Genomic DNA, 22,745 nt, shown 5'->3' on the forward strand with positions numbered 1-22,745 from the left:
ATACTGTAGATCAGGAATGGGGGGAATTTTAGCCTGAAGGCCACATTCCCCTCTGGGGAGCACATGACGGTAGTAGCAAGGGATAGAAGCAAAAGCAAGCGGAGCAACTAATGCAAACTTTGCCTTTGTACACTAGGCTAGTTTCTACACACTCTCACCTCCCCCACCCTTGCGTCCAGGCACATTGTAGGCAGGCAAACATGCCGAAGGGGAATGCAAGGCAGGGTTAGTGAGGGGTATGGCCCAATGAAATTGTGTTTTGCTAGGCAGGGGATGTGGCCTGGGCAGAGTCCTGAGGATCAGGACCAATATGGACCCCAGGCCTAAGGCTCCTCACCTTTGCTATAGGATGCAGAAAATCCACATCCATTAGGGCATCTGCTGTCTCTTATGAGAGGATACCTGAGTAGGAATAATTCCCAATACCCTTCATGTTCAAAAATAATCACATGCCGTCATTTGGCACCATGCCCCGGTATTTGTCTTGCATGGTCTCCTTGTATTCCCCACCCCACCCCCGGGGTGGATTAGCAGTAATACAAGCACACTCTGCAGTTTTATTCCTCATTCAGGACTGTGCCAGAAGCTGGATTGTTCACGGAGCTAATCTCCCAGTACAGTGAGCAGGAGTGACAACCATTGTAAAGCAGTTCCAACACGGCAGGGACAACAGAACCAAAACGCTGGTAAAAACAGGCGAGATGTTGGTTCTGTACTTCCTCCGAGAAAAGTTTCTCAGGCTCTGAGAAGTCATCTTCTCAGTTTTTTCATGGCTATAGCTGGAGCTTAGCTTACAGGTCACAGGAAAGTAACTTGCTGCTGATTCCTATCACACCAGGATTGTTGGTCATTTCACAACTCCACAGGAAGTAGAAAAAAATGCTCAGAAAGAGTTGTTTGGTCAAAAGCAGGGGTGGGAACCCTGCAAAAAAAAAAAACCCCTACTAGGACTGGCAAGAGTTTGACTCCAACATTTGGAAGGCCACAGGTTCCTCACTGCTGGTCTAAACCGGGCACCTAATGGCTTTTATGATACATTAAGAGGTGCATGCACAATATGTCACAATAATAAGTCCCATTCAGAATGGCAAGTAAAGACTTCCAGAGTCACATGCGAGACAGAGGCTGCAAGTCAAACTAATCCGGGAGTAAGTCCCATTGAACACAATGGGGCTTCCTGCTGAGCAGACACAAAAAAGATTGCACTATTAGGTGCCAAACCAGATGCACCTGAAGCACTCCGAGCAACAGCAGGGCATGTTGTTCCAGTCCCCTTTCCTATCCAGCTGGGTTTCTGAATTCAAACCTATGAAAATTAAGTGGGATAGTTTTACGAAGATAATATTAGGAAAAGCTTCCTAATCGTAATTGTTCTGGATTATGGCTACAATAAACAAACTCAGTAATAACTGGTAAATGAAATATGTTTCTGAAGGACTTAGCCCTCTCCTCAAAATCTCAAGAGGAGAAAAGTCTCTTGACAAAGGGGAAGGACTGTAGCTTAGTGGTAGACAGGGGCGCATCTACTATGAAGCTTAAGCTTCAGGGCCCCTTAATTCTGGAGGGGCCTCAGAAGAAACTTTAGTCTACATTGCTTAAAATTTTGGGGTCTAGTAGATCCAGTTTGAGTCACACAACCAAGAGTGATTATTCTTGTTGTTGTTGAGAGCCAAAGGTTGAGAGTCAGTAGCACAGATTTTGTAAAGGTGTTGTGATTTGTCCAAGCTTCAGGGCCCCAAAAATGGAGTTCCGCCAGTGGTGTTGGAGCACATGCAGAAGCTTGACTATGGCAGACCAACACGGCTACCTACCTGTAAATGCAGAAGCTTGTAAGCAAGGCCAGGAAGAATTCCTATCTGCAGCCTGGAGAGCTGCTGCTTGTCCATGTAGACCAGGCACAGGCAAACTCGGCCCTCCAGATGTTTTGGGACTACAACTCCCATCAACCCTGACCACTGGTCCTGTTAGTTAGGGATGATGGGAGTTGTAGTCCAAAAACATCTGGAGGGCTGAGTTTGCCTATGCCCTATGTAGACAATCCTGAGCTGGAGGGACCGATCTTCTGACTCCACATAAGGCAGATTCCTACACTCTGATCTTGCCAAGGACTGCTGGGGTTAGCATTCCAATGCATCACTGCATCCTTGAACATAATAGCTTTCGAGAGCCTTTCCAAATGTGGAATTGCTGCTATGATTCTAAGCTTTTTGTCTTTTTAGCAGAGGCGAATTAAAGATGCACACAGAGCGGTAGAGTTGCACAACACAGAATACATTGTGAAGGAGGGGGACATGACACAAGTTATCTGAACTGAAATTTCAAACAGAATACATCACAAACATAAATACGAATGTGCCAGGCCTGGGGTTCACAGCGCCATGTGACTAAGCACCAACTGAAACCAATGCAAACAATAGGCACTTGGATCTATGGAAAATAATACTATGGGAAGGTCTGACTATTTCAAACAAAATGAACTATTATCTCCCTTAGGAGCAGCAAGGGCTTCTAAGCTTTGAAAAGCACATCAGCTTAAAAAAGAACAGTTCAGAACAGGAATCTTTGTCTAGTGGCAGCTGCTATTAGGCGTTAGTGGACATGGGGGTACTTCCAGCGAAGGATGGCACCATCAGCGCTCACGCTCACAATGTATTTGTTGTTAGGGCAGATCTTCAGGCGGGTGATGCTGCCACTGTGGCCAACCCCAACAAACGTCACTTCACCCTCGTTGTAATCCCACACTTTCACTAGGTGGTCATCACCTCCTGAAGGGGAGAGAAGGAAAGAAGGTTAGTCTTTGTGAAAGACTGCCAGCATTCCACTGAAGGAATGAGCAAAGAAAAGGGGCAGCTGCAACAAAATGCTGCAGTTTGGAGAGCTCCTGCTCAAGGTTCCAGGTAGCCTGCCCATGGCAATGTATTTCAGGAGTGCCTAATCCATCAGCACCAACGTGTCCTCAGCAACACACAACCCTTCATGCCTACCAAGGCTCTCCCAATTTTTATTTGTTGGGAGGAATTGCTTTCCTTGTCCATGTTTTATTAGTTTTGGGAGGGCGTGGATGTTTTGCCTGGGTTTGCGGGGAGGAGGTGATCCTGAGCCTTGTGTCTTTCGTTTGTGTGATCAATTATTTTGTGGTGCAGGCTGAGGTTCTTAGCTTTCCCAACGTACTCCCAGGCACCAAAAGGTTGGAGAACCATGATCTATATCATTAAGTCATCTGCACCACTTCGTCCCCTCTAACAGTCAGCACTCTGAGCCAGTTAAGTCTACTCAGCCCTCAGTGAGTTGCGTTGGGTTTCCTCGAGATATTTTCCAAAGAGTTCTTGTAGTTATGCAAACCTTTGACTTCCCCCAAGGCTGCTGATACCTTTGTTTTGTGTGGGGGTGGTGCCATTTTGGAAACAAAAGGATCCATACACAGAGAAAGGGTATACATAGAATGAATTTTGGGACTAAAATGGGCTGGAAAATGGTAGTCAGAAGTGTATGTTGTGCAACATGAATGGAGGAAGGGAGCCACGAGCATGATACATGAAAGAAGACTATGGGGAGCAACTCTCTAATCCAACAATGGATTTCAACAGGGACCTCAGAGTGCAGTTATTCATGATAATGATTATCATAGAAGCCTATACAAGTCTACTCAAAACTAAGCACCACTGAGCTCAACTGAGATTATTCCAAGGTAAATGAGTATAGGATTGCAGCCTTTCAGAAGCCGCCCACCACCACATTTTTCAAAGTCAAATCTCATTTTCTTTCTGGCCTTTACAGAGTATATCTGATTTCTTTAGTTTCAGTTCTCAATAGCACGAGATCTTGTCAGGAATGAATGACAAAAGGAGCGAGTATCTCTGCAGAAAGAGAACAATGCCTCTCCAGTATAAGATTCATTTTAAAAAATTCAACGTACCAGTGACAAAGAAGATTCCATCTGATGTAATATCCATCCCATTGATAGAACCAGACAGGGAGCCCTCCAGGTCTCTGATTGGGGACCCATCAAACACCTCCCAGTAACCAATCTAGAAACCAGAAGAAAACCTGTGTGAGAGAACCTTCCTCTGTGCAGCTACAAGTAACCTATTTCATACATTTCCTCCAAGAGATGTCTGAGACTTGCTGGGCTCATGTCCCAATGTTTCCTTTACTCACCTTCCGGTCTGTGCCACTTGTAATAAGCTGATGCTCATCAGGATGGTAACACACACATTTGAACAAGGTGTTGGCCAAGATCATCTGACGCCTCATGAAGCGACTGGGGGTGGAGGGAAAAACACCCAGTGTTTCTGAGGTTACGTATTGTTAGGTTTAAGCAGAGCCCTCCACCAATAACTCTTACTTTTCAGACCCTGATCTACAGATCTGTGATTTATAAAATAGCCAAGTCCCCTTCAGCTGCAGAGGCATGCACTGAAATCCCAGAAGTCCCTGGAGTCCCCCTGCTTTTTTTTCTTTTTTGTCTCTTCAAGATAACCCTCTTAGTTGAAAGAAGAAATTAGCACATTACTGTGGCTGCAGACAGCCACGATTCCAAGCAAGAATGGCCTTACACAAGATCCCAGATAATGCATGTTCCGTCAATACTGGCCGTGACACACTCCTGGTTATTTTTCTTGATCTTGATGCATGAAATAGAAGAGATGTGCTCTTTCATGACCTCTTCCAGTTTGCGCGTCTCCTTGCCAACCTCCCATACTCTCACCTGTAACCCAAAAGCGGAATCTTCAGAAAATGCATTTATATAGTGTCTTTCTCTAAGTGCTTTATCTTGGCAATCTATAAATATCCCGTATATTTTGGGGCCAGTATCATTATAATGTGGACTATAGTTGAGTAATTGGTCTGCTTAAGGTTACTTGGAAAAAAGCATTCATGGTTGAAATGAAATTTCAATGTGGGGCTTGAGCTTCATAGGCTCTTGGGTCTGCTCTGCCACAGGATATATACACCACACAGTTATTCAGCATGCATTGGTGCACAACTGGCCATGTGTCTCAATAAAAAGAAATGTGTTGTTGGTAGGAATCAATCAATACAAAAGTTGGTGAAATCTGCAAAGGAGATCCAAGGACTTTGAGGGCTCATTACCTGGCCTTCGCCTCCACCACTGATGATTCTTTTGCCGTCACTTGTGGTAGCCACAGCCGTCACACCCATGCTATGAGCATGTTCAATCACGTACATTAGCCGCCCAGTTTCTGGGGTGAAGGCACGGATCTTCCCATCATTCCATGCTAATATAATATAGAAAGATTTTGCTCAGTCTCTTCCACTTTTCCTTCCTTCACCTGGTGTTTTGCTACTTTCACAGTCATTATGGCTGGATGCAGCAAGAAAATGCACAGTTCTACTACAGAGCTTGCCAATGTCCAGATCATATGGCTTTGATGACCTGCTCTCACTAAGGAAAATGCTAAGGAAAAAATATGGCACTCACAGCATCACTCTTCAGCAGGTGATTTCCATGTAAGAAGCTGCAGCCACAGAGTTTAGGTCTGTGGGGATTCAACAAAACTATTCTCTCTCTGTTCCATGATTCCAAATTATGCAGTGGACAATTGTAGCTCAATTACCCATAATGCAACAGCAGTAGTTCTACAAAGACCTTAGAAGGCACTGGGCAGACTCTAATGACAGAAGGGTCATTAGGCTAATGACAGAAGGACAATTTAAAATAGAGGGCAACTGGCTGTGGATACAATTCTACAATAAACTGGAACATGCAAAATGTATTTACCTGAAATGATGCTCTTGCCATCCCTCATAAAATCTATGGCATGGCAGGTCATGTTGGGGACTGTTATTCGTAGCAGCTCCCTGTTGTCAGGTGTATACCACACACGGATATCATTCTTGGAGCAGGTGGCAAACAAGTCAGATGTACCACTATGAGAGGCAGAGAATCTGGCTTAGGAATAATCAAATAGAATTGCTGCTAACTCTCAATAACCACAGTATTAAAATGCCAGAGCTGAGCCACTGGGCCATATTCCACTGAAGGCCCTTTCTCATTCAGAACACCCAAAATAGTCGTTTTGAGAAGAAACCTGACATGCCTGAGTCCAGCTCGAAAGTGAATGTTATAATCACATTATAGCAAATCTACACAGTGATAATTAAGTGGCCAATAATGGAGAATAAGATCTAACCACTTTCAAACTTGCTCTCAAGGTAATTCAGAAATGGATGAGAGCTTGAATGTCACAGATCTGGCGATTTGCCCAGGGAGAGAAGATAATAGATATGAAGCATGTAGAATACCATGAAACTTGACACTTTGACTGGTGCTACTGGTGTATTACTAGTTCTGGGCAATTCTGGTGGAAACCAGAGCAGCACCTCTAGGGAGCGGGTGTGAGTAGGAAAAGGGGCTCCCTCCAAAGTAAGGGACTTGTCACATTTCCCCCTCCACATGTTCAAAACCTCCAGGTTGACTGCTCAAAGGAGTTGCTGGATCTGGGGTAGGGCAAATCCTTTTCCTAATGCTGGGCTTGGACCGAAAGCCCTTACGGCAGGGATGAGGAACCTGTTGTCCTCCAGATGTTGTTGAGCTCCACTTCCCATCAGCCGCAGCCAGCATGGCCAATGGTCAGGGATGTTGGGAGTTGCAGTGCAACAACATTTGTAGGGCCACATATTCCCCAACAGAGGCATGTGCTAAGAATGTGCTAAGCATGTGCTAATAGTGTTAAAAGCCCCAGCTTTGAGGACCTTGCTTTTCAGTGCCCTTCATGGCTACCTGTCACACCTTAGCTTCCAGTCATGTTTCATCACTCCCATGGGCTCTTTTCTTCCATTCCACTTAGAAGTAATAATAATAATAATAATAATCACAATCACAATAATTTATTATTTATAACCCCAGCCACTCTAGGCAGCTTCCAGCAGAATAACAATGATGAAGTGGTATATAAATGCCTTAAACAAATAAATATCCCCTCATAATCTTTGCTTAAAAGAAAATTCTTCTGTCAGTCTCATATTAGAGTCAAGCAGTCCATCCTCTGTACATAGAACAGTAGAATACTACAGTCACTTTGAAGTATTTCAGACTAAGGCAAGACAGAAAAGAATAGTTCACAGGTTGCACTGTATCCTGCTCAGGAAGAGAAAAGAGATGAGTAATTCAAGTGAAAGCAAACAATAGCCATGCCATCAAGCTCATCTGAACAGCTCTCACACAGGAGGCATGAATCACACGTAAGCGTCGGATTACTGTAAACCTCACAGGACTGTCTCATTAAACAGAAGATATGTCTGTTGGCACTCCGATGACAAGGGCGACCTGCAATTGTTCCCAGCACTCGTCTTGATGTAACTTAGCAAAATGTTTGACACTGCATGAAAGGTAGGGCAAGGGAGACAGCTGTGGCCTACAAAACCCACCGTGTCCTTCTGCCCCATACTGCCAGGCTCTATTTGCAGGAGACAGCAACTGAACCATCATTTCGAAGAAATGTCATGGTCTCAGTACTGACAGAAAATGGGAATTCACCTGCCTATTCATGAGGGGAATTCGAACAGATGATGAGCTAGGACAGACAGCACAGCATATGACACACCCAGAATCTAACCAAGCAAACCACCTTGTGAAACACAACATTGCCACTGCAGTGTTAGCCATGGATTAGTTTACGTTCAGCGCTTTAGAGGTGGAAAAGAGGACAGTCAGACTTGCAACGATAAATAAAATGCCATTCAACTAGGTGAAATGCATCCCCGTTTCTTTGCTGTAAGCTGCTGAATTTTGGGTGGAAAAGTGGCATACAAATAAAATGAATGAATGTCCCAGCTACATGGGATCAGATTTTTCCCAATATGGCTCCCACATTTCCATGAACAGATTGGCCACATGGTGGGGGCAATTTAAGTGGGTCTTTCTCATGGGATCAGTGTGATTCTGCACGCCTGACTGAATCAATTACATACAACCCCAATTATAAGGGAACTTTTCATGGAAAAATAGCTTCCATGAAGCTGGGGCTGCATGTAAAGGACACCTTAGAAATGAAATGGAATCTTTTCACAGAAATGCTCCAAAGGCCTTGCAGACCCAGATGGAACATGAAGAAGACTGTGCATATTTTTGTTAACACTGTGTATAAATCTACCGGTACTTGCAGTGTAGAATTTGGCAGGTGTCTAGTCATCACAGAAAGGTAAGAGAATGTGAGGGCCATATTTGCTGAAACATCAATGAACAAAGCAAATTTTATAGGAGAGCAGCACTAGCAAGAGTGTAACACCCCCCAAGCTCCTATTATGTGAGTATCCAGCTGATTCTTTCCATTCATCCTTGCCCAAAGTATTCTAATCTCTAAATTCTCTTCTTTTCCCCAGAATGTGCCAAATCCAGAGCACTGGGATTGAATAGACCTTGGGTTTATTAGAAAGACCCACCAACTTGAGGGTTGACTCCAACATTATTTCTTTAATAGGTGTGCTCATACCTTTCTGGGAAAACATATGTGTGCATTATTTTCCTTATGTTTTTCCATGCATCTTAATACATTGGTTTGCATGCCGATGTCTTTGAAAATAACATAAGCAGAAATGCTATGGTACGTATCTGTGCAGTGTCAGCACAGGGCGTCTTATCCAAAGCAGAACTATTGTAACCATGCAGAGAAAGCAGAGAAAAAGCCTACAAGGAATCAGATAGTAAAACCACAACCTGGTGCACGCCAGATGTTTAATACTACAACCCTCCAACCCCATTCCGTTGCTTTCTTGTCTGTCCTGCTTCCTGGAATTTCCTGCAGAATAGAGCCTACAGTTTACTAGCTGGTTTTGTTAATCCTAAATAAGTGCCCCCCTCTGTATATCAGTGAACATACAAAAGATTAAGATTGCTGCCCATCAAACCCACCATACCTTTTACATATATGCAGGATTAACAAGATTCTTTGGATCATACTTACTATGGGAAAATGATATCATGGATGGCCTCATTGTGGCAGGTGGCTATGAGCTCATCCCTAAAGTCCGAATACGAGAACCGATAAATCTGTGCCTCCTCAGTGCCCACAAAAAACTGGTGCCCCTGCCCCCGTGGAGTGATGGATGTGATGGCACCTTCCAACTGAACTTTTCTGTAAAGCCAAAAGAAAGTTTGGTACTGAAAATGACTTTTTTAAAAAGACCATTCATCCTTCCCAGGCCTTGCTTGGTTTCAGTTAATGTTTGTTTTCTGGATTGTTATCCTTTCTTCCACCAATAGCCCATGGTAGGACCTGGCTTCAGTACTCAGTCCGTAAATTGAGAGATTAGGAAGCATTTAATGTTCCTGCTTCTCCTATTAATTGTTGTTGCTGTTGTTAATGCTTCTTTGTGGATTTTTTTTTTTTAAATCATGTTCCGGGAAAAAGCTGTGCATATTTTCCATAATCTATTAACTGAAATTGGCTGAAAAATAAAATTGGTTTATTTTTGAGCACAACTGGATGACAAGAATACACTTTAACAAATCTATAGTTCCGTATTGGATTTTGTGAACTGAAAGCCATCAAATTAAGCTAGCAACTCTTGTGTGAAGATCCATATTTAGTGATGTTGGTCTGAAGTTCTTTTGACAAAATGGAACTTATAATTTCATTTTCCAATCAAAAGCTCTTTTTTCTAGTGGTCTAGCTAAGAGCACCAATACTCTATTCTCTATTCTCTAGTTTCTCTGCTTACAAAGTAGCAACAAAATGTATTTGGCATTCAAAATACATTCAAATTTTGTTTTAATAAATTCAAAACTGACTCACTTCACCCCATGGAAGAAGTAGGTGCCATAATGTAATCATACATTTAGTTCATTGTCCTCTACATTCTGATCATTAAGCCTGCTGTCCTATTGGAAGCAAGTCCCATTGAACACAGCTGATCTGAAGTCCAGCACCATCTAACTAAAGCTTACGCTAAACAACTGTGAATTGCTGTGTCATTTTGTGCAATGTATGTTTCACATTATTTCCATGTTGAATGCAACTACCAGGGTGCTAATGAATGTTCAGAAACTCACTTTATTACTTTATAGTTAGATTCTGAACAAAGAGCTACAATTCCAGCTCCTGTACCAATGACTAAGTCTCCCGTCTTCAGCAATAGCAAAGATGTCACTCCCTGTAAGGAAAAAAAAAAGCAGGATTAAGACACTTATATGCTAGCCAAATCACTTTATGTGTGCAGGATGATTGGACAGATCAGAGTATTTGCCTTGCTATCTGAGGTGGTGTGTATGCAATTAAGATTACTCTTTTACCAGTGCTGACTTATCAAAAGGGGGAAAGTTGTTGTTATCCAGCAATGTAGAAAATAACCAAGGAAAGAAACACCTTTTACAGCTCTATTCATATCAGGTTGAACACCAGCTCCCTGGACAGTCAAGCACATTCATTTTATGTGGTCCACTAGTATTTGTGGTAAGCACATAAAATGTGAAGTGGATTCCTAAACACAAAGTGTGTATCTGCAGGAAGTGGGAGCTCCACAGTGTTCAGGTTCAGCAGGCTCTTCCTGAATCTTTTTCTGGGTGGTGGTGGTATGTGTCTCCCCTTCACACTGCATGCACTTAGTTCAGCCTTTTCCTGAGAAGTCACATAAAATGTCAAGTGCCTTTTAGAGTTAAAGATCTAATTCATGAAAATATAGACATAAATTTAGGAGATGGACATTAACAAGATGAGCTTTTGAGAATGGATGGACAGGGCATGTAGAATGCTGAATGACAATGAAGAAGGGAGGACTGTAAAGCAGGTAAGAGGAAGATCATGACAAGAAGTCTTCATTTAGATTATTTACATGACAAGAAAGTGCTGTCTGAGTGTTTCATTGCTCATTTAGCAGTCACGTAAGAACTTCCTCCCTGAACCAGATTAATAGTTTATGCAGCCCTCTATCTTCTTCCCAAAATGTCTCCATTTGTCATTTCTGCATTTATATCAGCATAGGGCACCAATGGATGATTCTCCTCCTCCCTTGATTATTTCCAGGTTTTTACTGCCAAACACTTCGGGACACCTTCAGCAATCTTAAGTCTGATTCATATCGCAGAGGTAGGTAACCTGAGGCCCACCAGATGTTGTTGGTGTAATGACCCACAACTCACAGAGACTATGAGCTGTGTGGCAGAAAAGAATAAGGCTTCCTCTTTGTCCTTGACAGAAGAACTTCCAGGACCATGATCAGCACAGCCCCAGCTAAGGGACAGAGCCTTGCCGGTCTCTTCCGATTTGAAGGAGACTCCCAGTGCACCATTGTCTTTCCAGATTCCTAGGGGTAAAAAGGCTGCAAAATAAGGTCCCTCAAAATGCAGCCAGGCTCCTCTGGGGAGGCAGAGCTTATTGCACTACAACCCAGAAAACTTACGGAAATTGGAGCTAGATCCTTGGAGACACAGCAGGCTGCAAAGATACCATAGCAGGATATTGGAACTATCCAAGGTCCTGCAAGTGTTCCAAGTGCTTTCAATTCCTGCCTTGGCATCTTGGTGGGGCACTGCTGCACTCTCCATGAGCCTTGAGCTCTTGTAGTTTAAGACAGTTGAATTTCAGCTCCTATCAGCACCAACCAGAATGACCAATGATCAGGGAAGACAGGAATTGTAGTCCAAAATCATCTTGAAGATAACAGGTTCAGCACCCCTGTCATATATGCAGCCAATCACATGAAAATTTATGAGCAGAGCTCTTGCAAAGTCTGGGTAACCTTTAACCATGCAAACACAACCTCATAGTATTCCTCAAACCAACAGTCCAAAACATCTGGAAGACACAGCTCCCATTATCCCAGACCATTAGGTTTGCTGTCTGGGGTCGATGGGCATTGTAATCAAAAGCATATTGGGGGAGGGTGCAACAGTTTGGAAAATGTCATATTGTTTCAGTGTTCCAAGATGTAGGGTTGCCATATTTCAAGAAGTAAAAATCCAGACACCCCACAAATTTGTTGAGCTTTTTTTAAGGAAAACTCCCCAAAAATGTGATTTCCGCTGCCTTCCAGAATTCCCACCAAATTACCAAATGTAATGCCCTTCTAAAACAAAGAGGCATAGAAGAAACATCTGTGAATGGTGTGGAACAAATATTAGCCAAATAGTAGGTGCTCCTTCACTCTATAAATTATTATCCAGAAGCACAAATCTTTCTTAGGCGTGTCAACAGGACTTTACAAGTCTCCAAATATCAAACACGCACCAGCTCTGTTTTTTGATATGTTGCAGGATACTACTTCCTAAGACAGGACTTGGTTTGAAGAAGGGGGGGGGGACAGGTGGCACAATTACATATAAACTCTTTTACATTTGAGAAGTTTCATGATGACAGGCTTTCACTACCTTGCTAGGTAATGTGTGGTGTTAACACAATCCTGTCAGGGCTTTAATTTTCCTGGATAGACTGCTGACATCACTCAGTCCTAAACAGCTTGACTTGGAAGCAAGTTCCAATTATTGCAACGGAATCATATCAGAAACCAACTAACAGCTACCAAAAAAGAGAATCTTCAGATGGACAAAGCCTGCCTATGGTGACTGTCCCTCGAATCACAGTGAGAAAGCAGATAGCTTTATAATCCACACTTGTTATTCATATTGCTCAGTAGTTCATATTAATGATGCAATACTCCGCTTTACACCCTGCCATTTCCCTTGTGAGCTAAACACAAAGGCTGCTGGATGGCTTAACATTTCTTTTATTATTTACTTGTTACACAAAGAAATCACAGCCATGACTGATTCCGATTACAAGAGATAACTTCCAAGCCAAATAAAGCTCACTTATTTCCCTGCAGGAAAATGAAGCTCTGCATCCATCCTAATTGCTTTCAAATGTAAACACCCCAATATCTCTGATAACCCCTTTCCAAGACACACAATTCTTTCTTTTTGCTTGAATAACTCAGGCTGCAATGTGTCTATAATGAAATGCCTTTTTCCTTACTTTGCTTTCAAAGCATCTTTCATCGTCAGTTGAAAATAAAACCACATCCAGATAGTTACAGTATTGATAACGCAGTGGAGAACATCTCTGCTGCCTGCTTGAATACATTTCCCATTAAACCAACTATAAAAATCCCAATGATTTAAATGACAATATAATTGTTTTGTTTTTATTTCTTTTAAATTTGAAGCCCATCCTTCATCGAGTTAATGATCCCAGGGCAGGTTACAGCATGAAAAGATTTTTAAAATGATCCCAGTCAAAGAATGAAAACAGATAAAATATCACAGTCTAAACCATCATGTAATATTCTAAACTGTCTTAAACCTACTATTTAATCTTCTATAAACATATAGAAATATGTGTTTAATCTTAAAATGCCTCAGTCATATCCTGCAACACACACACAAACAGATATAGAGCAAAACACATATAGATTATGTTAGCAAGGCTCCTCTAGGTCAGCATTCCACAAGTTGGTGCCCTCCAGATGTTGTTGGACTACAACCCCCATCAGCACAAACCAGCATAGACAATTGGTTAAGAATGATGGGGGCCGTAGTCCAACAACATCTGGTGAGTACAAGTTGAGGGAAAAGTGCTCCAGGTGAGCAGTCCACATCCAAATCGTTGACATAATTTATTAGACTAGAATGAAGAGGGGAGAGAATCACACTGCTAGCCACATGATATTTTCCTTCTCCAATCTGTAGAGAAGAGATGCTGCTCCTCTCGCCATTTAATATTCAGTACCAGTCAATGCAGTTGCTGTACAGTCATAGTTAGAAGGCTTATAATCTACAAAAGACACATGATGTAAAGGCAAGTATCATAGAGCAGTGAGTGAAATATCAAATCAGGGTGAGTCTAGAGTAACTCAGGGAAAGCTTTGCTAATGAAGTAGGTTTTCAGGAAGAACGGAGGAGAGAAGGGGGAAGCTTTTCCTAATCACAGGATCAGCATAGCAAAAGACACAAATATAGGAATGGGAGAATGGGGAAAGGGAAGCCAAGAGCAGATCTGGAGCAGTTCTGACTTAGGATGAAGAGGATGCATAGGAAAAATTGAGTGGGAGGATGGATATGATTGAGAAAGATTGACAACAGAGAGCAAACAGAAAACAAGTAAAGACTAGAATTCTGATACATAGCCAAGAGTCAGTGTATGTAATGAGGAAAAGAGCTGATATAATTATGATAGTGTTGAGAAGGACAGATTAATTTCACCAGGTATTCAAAATTGCCCACACAAAGATGCTACCATTTTTTTATTTTTATTTTTATAAGATTTTTTATTATTTTCAATATAAGGTAGAAACAAACCAACACAATACACATAACAAAACATAATAACAAATCAAACAACAACAATCACATTAACAAAAGCAATACATATACCTACCTACTTAAAACAAACAAAAATATAAATCTATCCTTATGTTCTAGTTTCAATCTTCTTTCATCCTACCATTTGGTCAGGTAGGAAGAGGAGCAGTTAGAAATATGAACAAATTTAGCACCCTACTAGATGTTATGTCAGGAAACCTATGCCGATTCCTGTACTCTACTATACATAATACTAGTGCTTTTGTCTTTCCTCCTGACAACAGTTCTGAGATATTAACTTTGGGTTACGTCTTTCATGCAAAAGGACCCATGTCTAACCCTGGCAGCAACAATTAAAAAGATCAAGTAGCAGCTGCCACCAGTTAGCATGACCGTACTGAACTAGGCAGACAAACTGTCTGACTTTGTATAAGGCAGCTTACTATATTCCTAATACTTACTGTTAGGGATCCCATTTTACAGTGGGAAACGAAGGTTGGGAGAGATTTGCTTAGACACTTAGACATACCATAGTTTACTGGAGATGTGAACAAGTCCATGCCCAACCATCAGGTAGTCCAGAGAAAAGAAGCTAGGTAAGTGGTTAAACTTCCCTGCAGATACACACCAAAAGGCAAGGCGGAGGTAAGCTCAGTCTGCACCCAAATAACAAGTTGCTCAGAATGAAGGGTCCACCCAAAGTCAGGAGTTTTACACGGGATCAGATGCAACTATATTGGCACTTTGTCACCTGACACCTGCTAAATGTTTGTTACAACCAGGGCTTTTGTTCAGCCGGAACTCAGTTCTGGCACCTCTCAGGTGGGTGCCATTGCCATTATAAGAGAACAAGGGAGATGTTCGTGGTTCTGGCACCTCTTTTTCTAGAAATAGAGCACTGCTTACAACGGCCGGTAGTTGCTATACTATCTGCATGACTACACTCCCTGCTAGTGAGAGGTGGAGCACAGCAGCCACTTAACAATAATACTAAACTTTTTTTTCCACTTACCAGGCTGAATTTCTCCTTCACTGGGCCAAAGGTACTCATCAATGTGCTTTTTGTATTGAGTTTGAGGACATCACCAGTGGATGTCCCAATATAAAAGTAACTGTCATCATCAGCCATCTGGGGAAGAATGAAGAGGAGAAAGATTAGAAGCACACGCAACACCTTTTAAGATGACAAGTAATCATAAATTCATTGTCATAATTTCTTTTGAGTGATATAGGATAGAAATTTGATGCCATCTCACATAGGACCTGGAAATCACGGGGGGGAAGGAGTTCTTCTGTGTCTTTATGTCTCAAACACTACTGCTGTTCAGCTTATTTATTTACACACTGGGAGACAGATGGATGCCAACCAATTTATTTATTTTATTAAATTGTACCCCACACCTTCTAAAAATATTTTTACTTGGCACAATTTAAAAAAGACTAAATTGCCAAAAAATACTACCAAGCAATGAAAACAAGTGATGGCAAAGTAAAACACAACAGTAGAGATCACTAAAGCAATCCAACTGTTAGATCAGCAGTCTGCTTACCATAGCACATGTAACTATTCTTTTCAGCTGCCCTGTTTGACACTCAGTTGGTCGTATTTTTCTGTTGGGTAAATCCAATTCCCATACGCGAATGGTTCCACTGCAGCCAAAAAAACATATTTCAAAATTGAATCTAAATAGAAACAAATGTCACACAAATTTCTTGATCATAGTATTCAAAGGTGAATTTACTATTTGTCTTCCAAGCCTCCCAATGCCTGGCAGCTTTGAAAAAGTATATGCCAACTAACGATATGTCACTGCAGTGTATTAAGAAGCTAAACACAAACTCATTCTATTCTCTCATTATCCAGGGACAGAAGGTGGCACTGGTTGGTTGATTAGATCATTTCAGAGAAAATAAATACGTTTTCTGACCATAACATAAAGCTCCCACATACTACATTATTTTCTATGGAAACTGCCTGCAATTGGCTGTAAGTAGTAATCATTCAAGATACAGCAAGCCCCAACAAAAATGCAGGTGACTGATTCCTCTGCCTCACTCTCTATTAAAGCAGATGATTGCATACCATGGGTGATGAAAGAAAGAAACCAGCAATTTCAAAAACACCCTCCTTCCAGTATTAAAAGGCCACAGTGCAGAGCAATTTTACATTGCCTGGCCATTGTAAATGTTATAGGAGGTGTCTGCTGTACAACCCCTTTCTCAATACACTGGTAAGTTTGAAACTGGTGGAAATGCCTGTCAGGAATCCAAAACCATTCCATCATTACTACTATAGTGGTGCCTTGGTTTTAGAACAGCTTAGTTTATGAACAACTTGGAAATAGAACACAGGTGTTCCGGTTTGTGAACTTTGCCTTGGAAGCTGAACATGTTCCGCTTCCTGTTGAGTGTATTCTGTTTGTAAATTGAGTCCCCCCGCCACTGCTAATCAGAGGCTTCCTGTTGAGTCTGTCAGGTGTTGAGTCCCGAGCACCCATGTAACACAGAGGTGATATTTGGAGCTTTTGTTTTTGCTAATTTTTGTGTTTTTTGTGTGTGGCTTTTTCATTTTTTTTTACTGTGATTTGTTCTTCGTTTTATGGGATTGACTTGGGACTGTGGCTTGTGACTTGGTTTTTGTGACTGCGGCTTGTGACTTCATTTTTGTGACTTGCTTTTGTGACCGCGTGGAACCCAGTTCAGCTACTGATTGACTGATTGATTGTATGACTACAGAAATGGACAAAAGGCCCCCCATCCAAACAATGACTATCATCAGTGCGCGTAAAGAAAAAATTAATTTTTTAAAAATCATCTACAATCCTGTCTTATTTATTTTATAGTACAGTACATTGATTATTTCTTTCATTTTATGGATCAATGGTCTTGTTAGATATTTAAATTCATGTTAAATTGCTGTTTTAGGGGTTGTTTTTAAAAGTCTGGAACAGATTAATCCATTTTGCATTACTTTCTATGGGAAAGCATGCCTTGGTTTAAGAATGCTTTGGTTTTGAAACAGACTTCTGGAACGGATTAAGTTTGGGAACCAAGGTACCACTGTACTCAGGAACACTGAAGGAGAAGCCACTCTCTTGCTCATTCAGCATTCCTGCCATTCACTTTTGTACAATGAAACAGATCTGCAGAGTTTGAAGTTCTAAAATGAAATGGGTGCCTTTGTCACAAACAAAGCCATACCTTCCAGCAGTAATGAACATTTCATCCCTGCAGTTGGAACACACCAGTGTGGTAGGGTTTCCGGCACTACGTGCAGCAGCAGGACTACCGCAAATGGCCTCTTTCTTTGGGATGCTCCACACCACCACGCTGCCAAAAAGGGGAATTTTTAGCCAGTCATCCATTCATTTAACATTGTTCTCTGGTCAGCTTGCAGCATAACGTGATAAAATACAATGAAGAACTTCCCGCTGAATTATGGCTCCAATGTAAGTATGTACAAAATCAGAATCTTAGAAGCGTGACATGTAGAATTGGGTTCAGGCATAACAACAAACCATGGCATGGCATTACAAAAACAAGCAGTCAAGGAGTCTCAGTCTTGCATGCTCCATCCTTCTCCCCTTGCACCTGCTGCTTTCCTATCTTCAAATGCTGGTTTCTGATTCCCATTTACAGGACAGGCACAAAATATAGGTTGCCAGTTCAGATAAAATGCTTCAAATCAGGAAGATAGGCAGAAAACCATGGAGAACAAGAGGAAGGAGCACACAAAACCCACAGCTCCTTGACTCCTCATTGAACACTAAACCATCATTTGACACAAGTCTAAACTGTTACACAGCTGTTTTAAAGAAACTGATTTTTCCATTTTGAAACACACCCCCTTCCCCAAGTTAAATATGACTCTCAAAATATAGTTGGGTAGAAGTGAATCTCATCTGGACTATTCCCTGGGACATCGGTTCCTTAGAATCAGACTGTAAATTTAACTTTGCCAGTCAATAGGACTGAGACTACAACATCACCGCAACATCGGAAAACATATTGATGACAATATCTTAGGTGTTGCAAGCAGATACACTGTTACCAGGACCCAAACATGGTGGGGGAAGATACACTTTACTGGGACTAAGATCAAGGTGGGGTGTGTGTGTCTAGCCTAACTTATTTTGCTGTAACAATGTACAGTACTTAGTAGTTACCGGTAGATGATGTGAGACTTGCTGGAGTCAATCAGGAGTGTTAGGGTAGAACAAGCACGATTGTGAATAGTGTGTGTGTGTGTGTGTCCCCAGGCCACTGGTGTTTGGCCTCCAGGAGCCCACCCACCACTGACATTGTATTTTAGTCTGCTTTATTACTTAACTCACAAAGATTGAAGGCTGATTCTCTTAACCCTTATCTTTATATTTCTCTTACATTTGTGTAAAGAGTTAGAGACAGAAAGGCCAACAGTGTATACAGTAAAACTAGAACAGTCAGACATGATTTTCACTCATTTAATTGACAGACCAGTTTGCAGGAGCTTTGTCACTTGTGCATATCAGTCTCATTTCAAAATTACAAATACATCATCTGCTAATTTCTCCCAGCTTCCACACATGCATCTTTGGGAAACACATGAATAGGGAAAAGTAATGTTGGAGTTCTTCTGAAAAGACTTCAAAGCAAATAAATAGAAACAGACATAGACAGACAGGCATAGACAGGGGTTGTCATCTACTTCACATTTGATCCTGGTTTATATAATGAAAAAGGAAAAGGAAAGCCACTTTTCAATTAATGTTACCTTCCATCATCCTGACCTCCCAGCGATACTAGGTAAAGGTCATTTGGAGAGAATGCTAGATTTTCAATTTTACCCTTGTGAAGTGATAGCCGAGTCAACATCTCTTTTTTCTGGTAATCCCATAAAATTATATCAGCCTGGAACACACAAAAATAAGTATCAGCATAGTAACAACACTTAGGTCAGTTCCAATACATGTGATGTGAAAGATACTGGAACAAAATAAAACATGAAATTTAAAAAGCCACAAACAACTCATCTTGAAAATCCATTAATATGAGCCCTACAGATCAGCTACAGGCTTACTGAGTAAGAGAGCTTGCTGAATCAGTTCCCTAACACAAGCATATCTCACTTTAAAGGCAAATGGCAGGGCCAAGAAGAATGTATCAACACAAGGCAGAAGCGTTGAAAAACATGAATGGTTTGACTTGATCCATATTTTTAAAGTATTGTCAAGTTTCTATTCAGTCTACAGTCTAGGTGTTTACACAGTAATTAAGCAACACTGTTGGCTTCCATAAAAGGAAGTAAAAGTTTCTAAGGCAGAGATGGCTAACCTGTGGGCCTCCAGATATTTTTAGAGGCCAACTCTCATCAGCTGCAGGCAGCATGGTCAGGAATGCTGGGAGCTGTAACCCAACATGGAGAACCACAGGTTAGACACTCTTGCTTGAAGTGATTTGCTCAGGGCTACATACATTGTATGCTATGAAGTAAATCAGAAATTCAACATCTTCCTTGTTGTTTAAAATTTGGCTTGCAGCATCCCCCTCCAAATTGCATGTTTACAACTGCACTGGGCCCACATGAAGGTAAATAAAACAAGGTTGTACAGAGGTGTTGCTCATGGATGTAATGTTATGGGACCTAAACCAGTAGACACAACACAACCTAAAGGCTAAACAACCAGGCCAGTATTGAGAAACCAGGTATCAGAACCATGCTTTTGCTAGGTCTTTGTTTGCAGCATCCACTGGGTGTCCAATACATTTTTTAAAAAGGTGTCCTTATCCACCTTGAATCCCATGAATGTGATCTGACCGGAAGCCACATAGGATCCACTTGAAGAAACCGTGACACAGGATACATTGTTGGTGTGACCATGTAGAAAAGCCTGAGTGCGAATATTTATGCCTTGGACAATGACTGTGCAGCCCAGAGGGTAGATGAGGTGCTCTCGATCTGGGTGGCAGATGAGGCCAAAGGGTACATGCCCTGTAAGCAAAGGAAGGACATGAAAGAGAAAGTCAGAGTCATGCTCTAGGGAACTCTGAGCATTAGTTAGTTGCACTGAGGTGAGGGAGGGTTCTTCTTAGATACCTTCTACTTTGCTTTCCACATGCAGTAATGAGAGTTCATGATAAAATTGTATGAGCACAGGATGTCTGTTCCATGCTTACCCACGTTGCTCAGCATATAGACTGCTCTGCACTTCACAAGTGTTTGATCATGCTTCCTGCCACTCAGATTTTTTCCCAATCTCTCATTCCACTCTGCTCTTCCCAGGCATTAGGGAATATACTGAACTGAATACAGAGTTTGATCTAGCCTGAAGTTTTAAGTCAAAACTCTGTGCTCAGACCCTTTTTGATCCATACAGATTGGCTCCCAGTCCAGGCAGAGATCTAAGAGATAGAAGGTTGTGGTTCTCAGTTGCTTTAAATATTTAACCTATTTTTTCCCCCCAGTTGTGGCTTCTGGGAGAATGCTGAAGGAGCTCCCATTCCGCAGTCTGAACTGCAAAGGGATTGCTGAAAAACATACCGGGTAGATGCTCAAATCTTTTCCTGCAACTCTGTGCTTCCTCCAAATCAAAACTCAGAAGTCTCACTCACTCTGAACTGAACTCTACATTTTATGTCCCCACTAAACCCTTTAAAATGCAACTATTGTACTCACTTTCCGTAAAAAAAAAGCCCAGTCACCAATACTGGTTTTCCATTGTTTGCTTTTCATGGAAAGTTTCCCAAAGTGAGCAAGTATTCTGAACTGAAACTGCTCCTTTAATATAAGGACTTACAGAGAATGCCTTCAGCCAGAGGGGGAATCTGGTTTACTTCCACGAGGACCTTAAAAGCACACCAAATAAAGCCCAGCAACTGATCATTCCTCCATATCCAGACCCCTGAACCAACTCACTTCTTATTTATTGGTTGCTGTTGTTGTTTAGTCGTTTAGTCTTATTTCTTGGTACTGCACCCTAAAGACTCCACTAGACTGTAAACAAAGCTCACCGAGGTTACGTCCCAGAACATTATTTTATTTTTGTGTGTTGGTTAGACTTTCCCCTTGGTATGCCCAGAGCAACTAACAAAATAACCATTGCACAAAAAAGTTACAGCAGTTTGGTATAAAATCATAAGAGGCACAGGCTTTGTCACAGGAAAAGCTTATTCTTGATTGAGAGACTTGGAAAACTGGATTTGGCCACTGCTCTTGGCCGCTGTCAATTATACGTCTTGCCGCTGCAGCAAGAATGGAAATGGGAAGGCTACATTTATTAGCACTACCCCCCCCCCCCTTTCCTCACAACTGGCGGGTAAAGTATATGCACGTGCAAAAGTATTTTTTTTAATAAAAAAAACTTATATCCCGCCATTCCACAGTTCTGAGAGGTGGTTTTGAAAGCCACAGCTAAGTGGCAGGATATATGCCTAGGAAAGAAGGCAGGTGCCCATGAGCATGCGGTAAGACGGCCCTTCACCGGCTTCCGAAACCGAGGAAGTCCCACTTCTCCAGGCACCCAACTTGGAGTCCCAGCACCTTTTCTTTCAGCGAGCGAGAACTCAGCGCCCCTGCCCCCTTCACCTCACTCAGGCACAGGCTACAACCTCCCCCCCCCCGCCGCCGCCCTTGTTCTCGCCTGGTACCATTGAAGCCGATGATCGCCTCCAGCTGGAGGCCTTCCAGTTCTTCGTTCGTGGACCCGCTCTCCCCGTTCGGGAGGGCCGCCATAGCCGCCTGCTCCAGCGCTCAGGGGCTGTGTACGGCCGTCGCCAAGGAAACCGCGCAGGCGCGCAGGCGGCCCGCGCGCTCTCACACTACCCTGCCCCAGGACCGCTGCGCGCGCGGGCGGACGCATCTTTGGTGGAAGCAAAGGAAGCCGAAAGGTGGCTTCGGCCCACGGGAGGAGACGCGTCTCTTGGTTCCTCCTCCTTTTGAGGCGTCCGCAAAGCTACTCGGTCGGCGATCGAGAGGGGGCATCATTCTGAGCTGTGTGGTGGGGCAGCAGGTTCCTTCCTCCTGCAGACGCCTAAATGGGGACCTCGAGGGCTCCTTCTGACCAGGTCATCATAACCCAGGCACGCTGTTAAGACGCGGGTGCGGAAGGGGCTCTCCAGGCTGCCAGTGTCCACCTGCCCCACGCCCCTGTCCTGATACAGTTCGTCCTGTATTACAGGTCTCCTCAATCTCCTCTCCAAATGCATATGTTTGAAAGGGGGCGTGAAAGGTCACGAATTTAAGCTCTGGGCTGCAAAGCATAGGCAGATTTACAAATTCACGTGTATGTGCGCGCGCACGTGCACACGTGTGTGTGACAAATTCCAGAGGCGCCGTCCTGTTAGGCTGCGATAGGTTGCAATGGATTGCTTTGAAGTCACTTCAGCACCAGATGGAAATAAAATCCCAACCGCCCTGCCTTGTCCTGTATTTTGTCAGAACAAAGGTGGCAACCCTAGTTACCAGATTTTTTTTTTCAATGAATCCGGGACACTTTTCAACTTCCTACTA

The 22,745-nt window shown here is 42.5% G+C and overlaps 1 protein-coding gene across 1 annotated transcript; it reads right to left on the bottom strand.

The window, feature by feature from the left end:
• Positions 1-2,250: 2,250 nt before the first annotated feature.
• CFAP52 (cilia and flagella associated protein 52) lies at positions 2,251-21,995 on the bottom strand. The gene is made up of 14 exons (XM_033139558.1): positions 21,884-21,995; positions 20,029-20,228; positions 19,011-19,147; positions 17,459-17,587; positions 15,808-15,907; positions 15,270-15,386; positions 10,016-10,116; positions 8,928-9,098; positions 5,744-5,892; positions 5,095-5,240; positions 4,557-4,708; positions 4,159-4,261; positions 3,917-4,028; positions 2,251-2,765 (listed from the first exon to the last, which is right to left on the bottom strand). The coding sequence occupies exons 1-14, from the start codon at positions 21,966-21,968 to the stop codon at positions 2,590-2,592; spliced, it is 1,878 nt and encodes a 625-aa protein (XP_032995449.1). The 5' UTR covers positions 21,969-21,995; the 3' UTR covers positions 2,251-2,589.
• Positions 21,996-22,745: the final 750 nt, after the last annotated feature.

This window comes from Lacerta agilis, chromosome 2 (genome assembly GCF_009819535.1).
Source record: "Lacerta agilis isolate rLacAgi1 chromosome 2, rLacAgi1.pri, whole genome shotgun sequence".
Lineage (NCBI taxonomy): Eukaryota > Metazoa > Chordata > Lepidosauria > Squamata > Lacertidae > Lacerta > Lacerta agilis.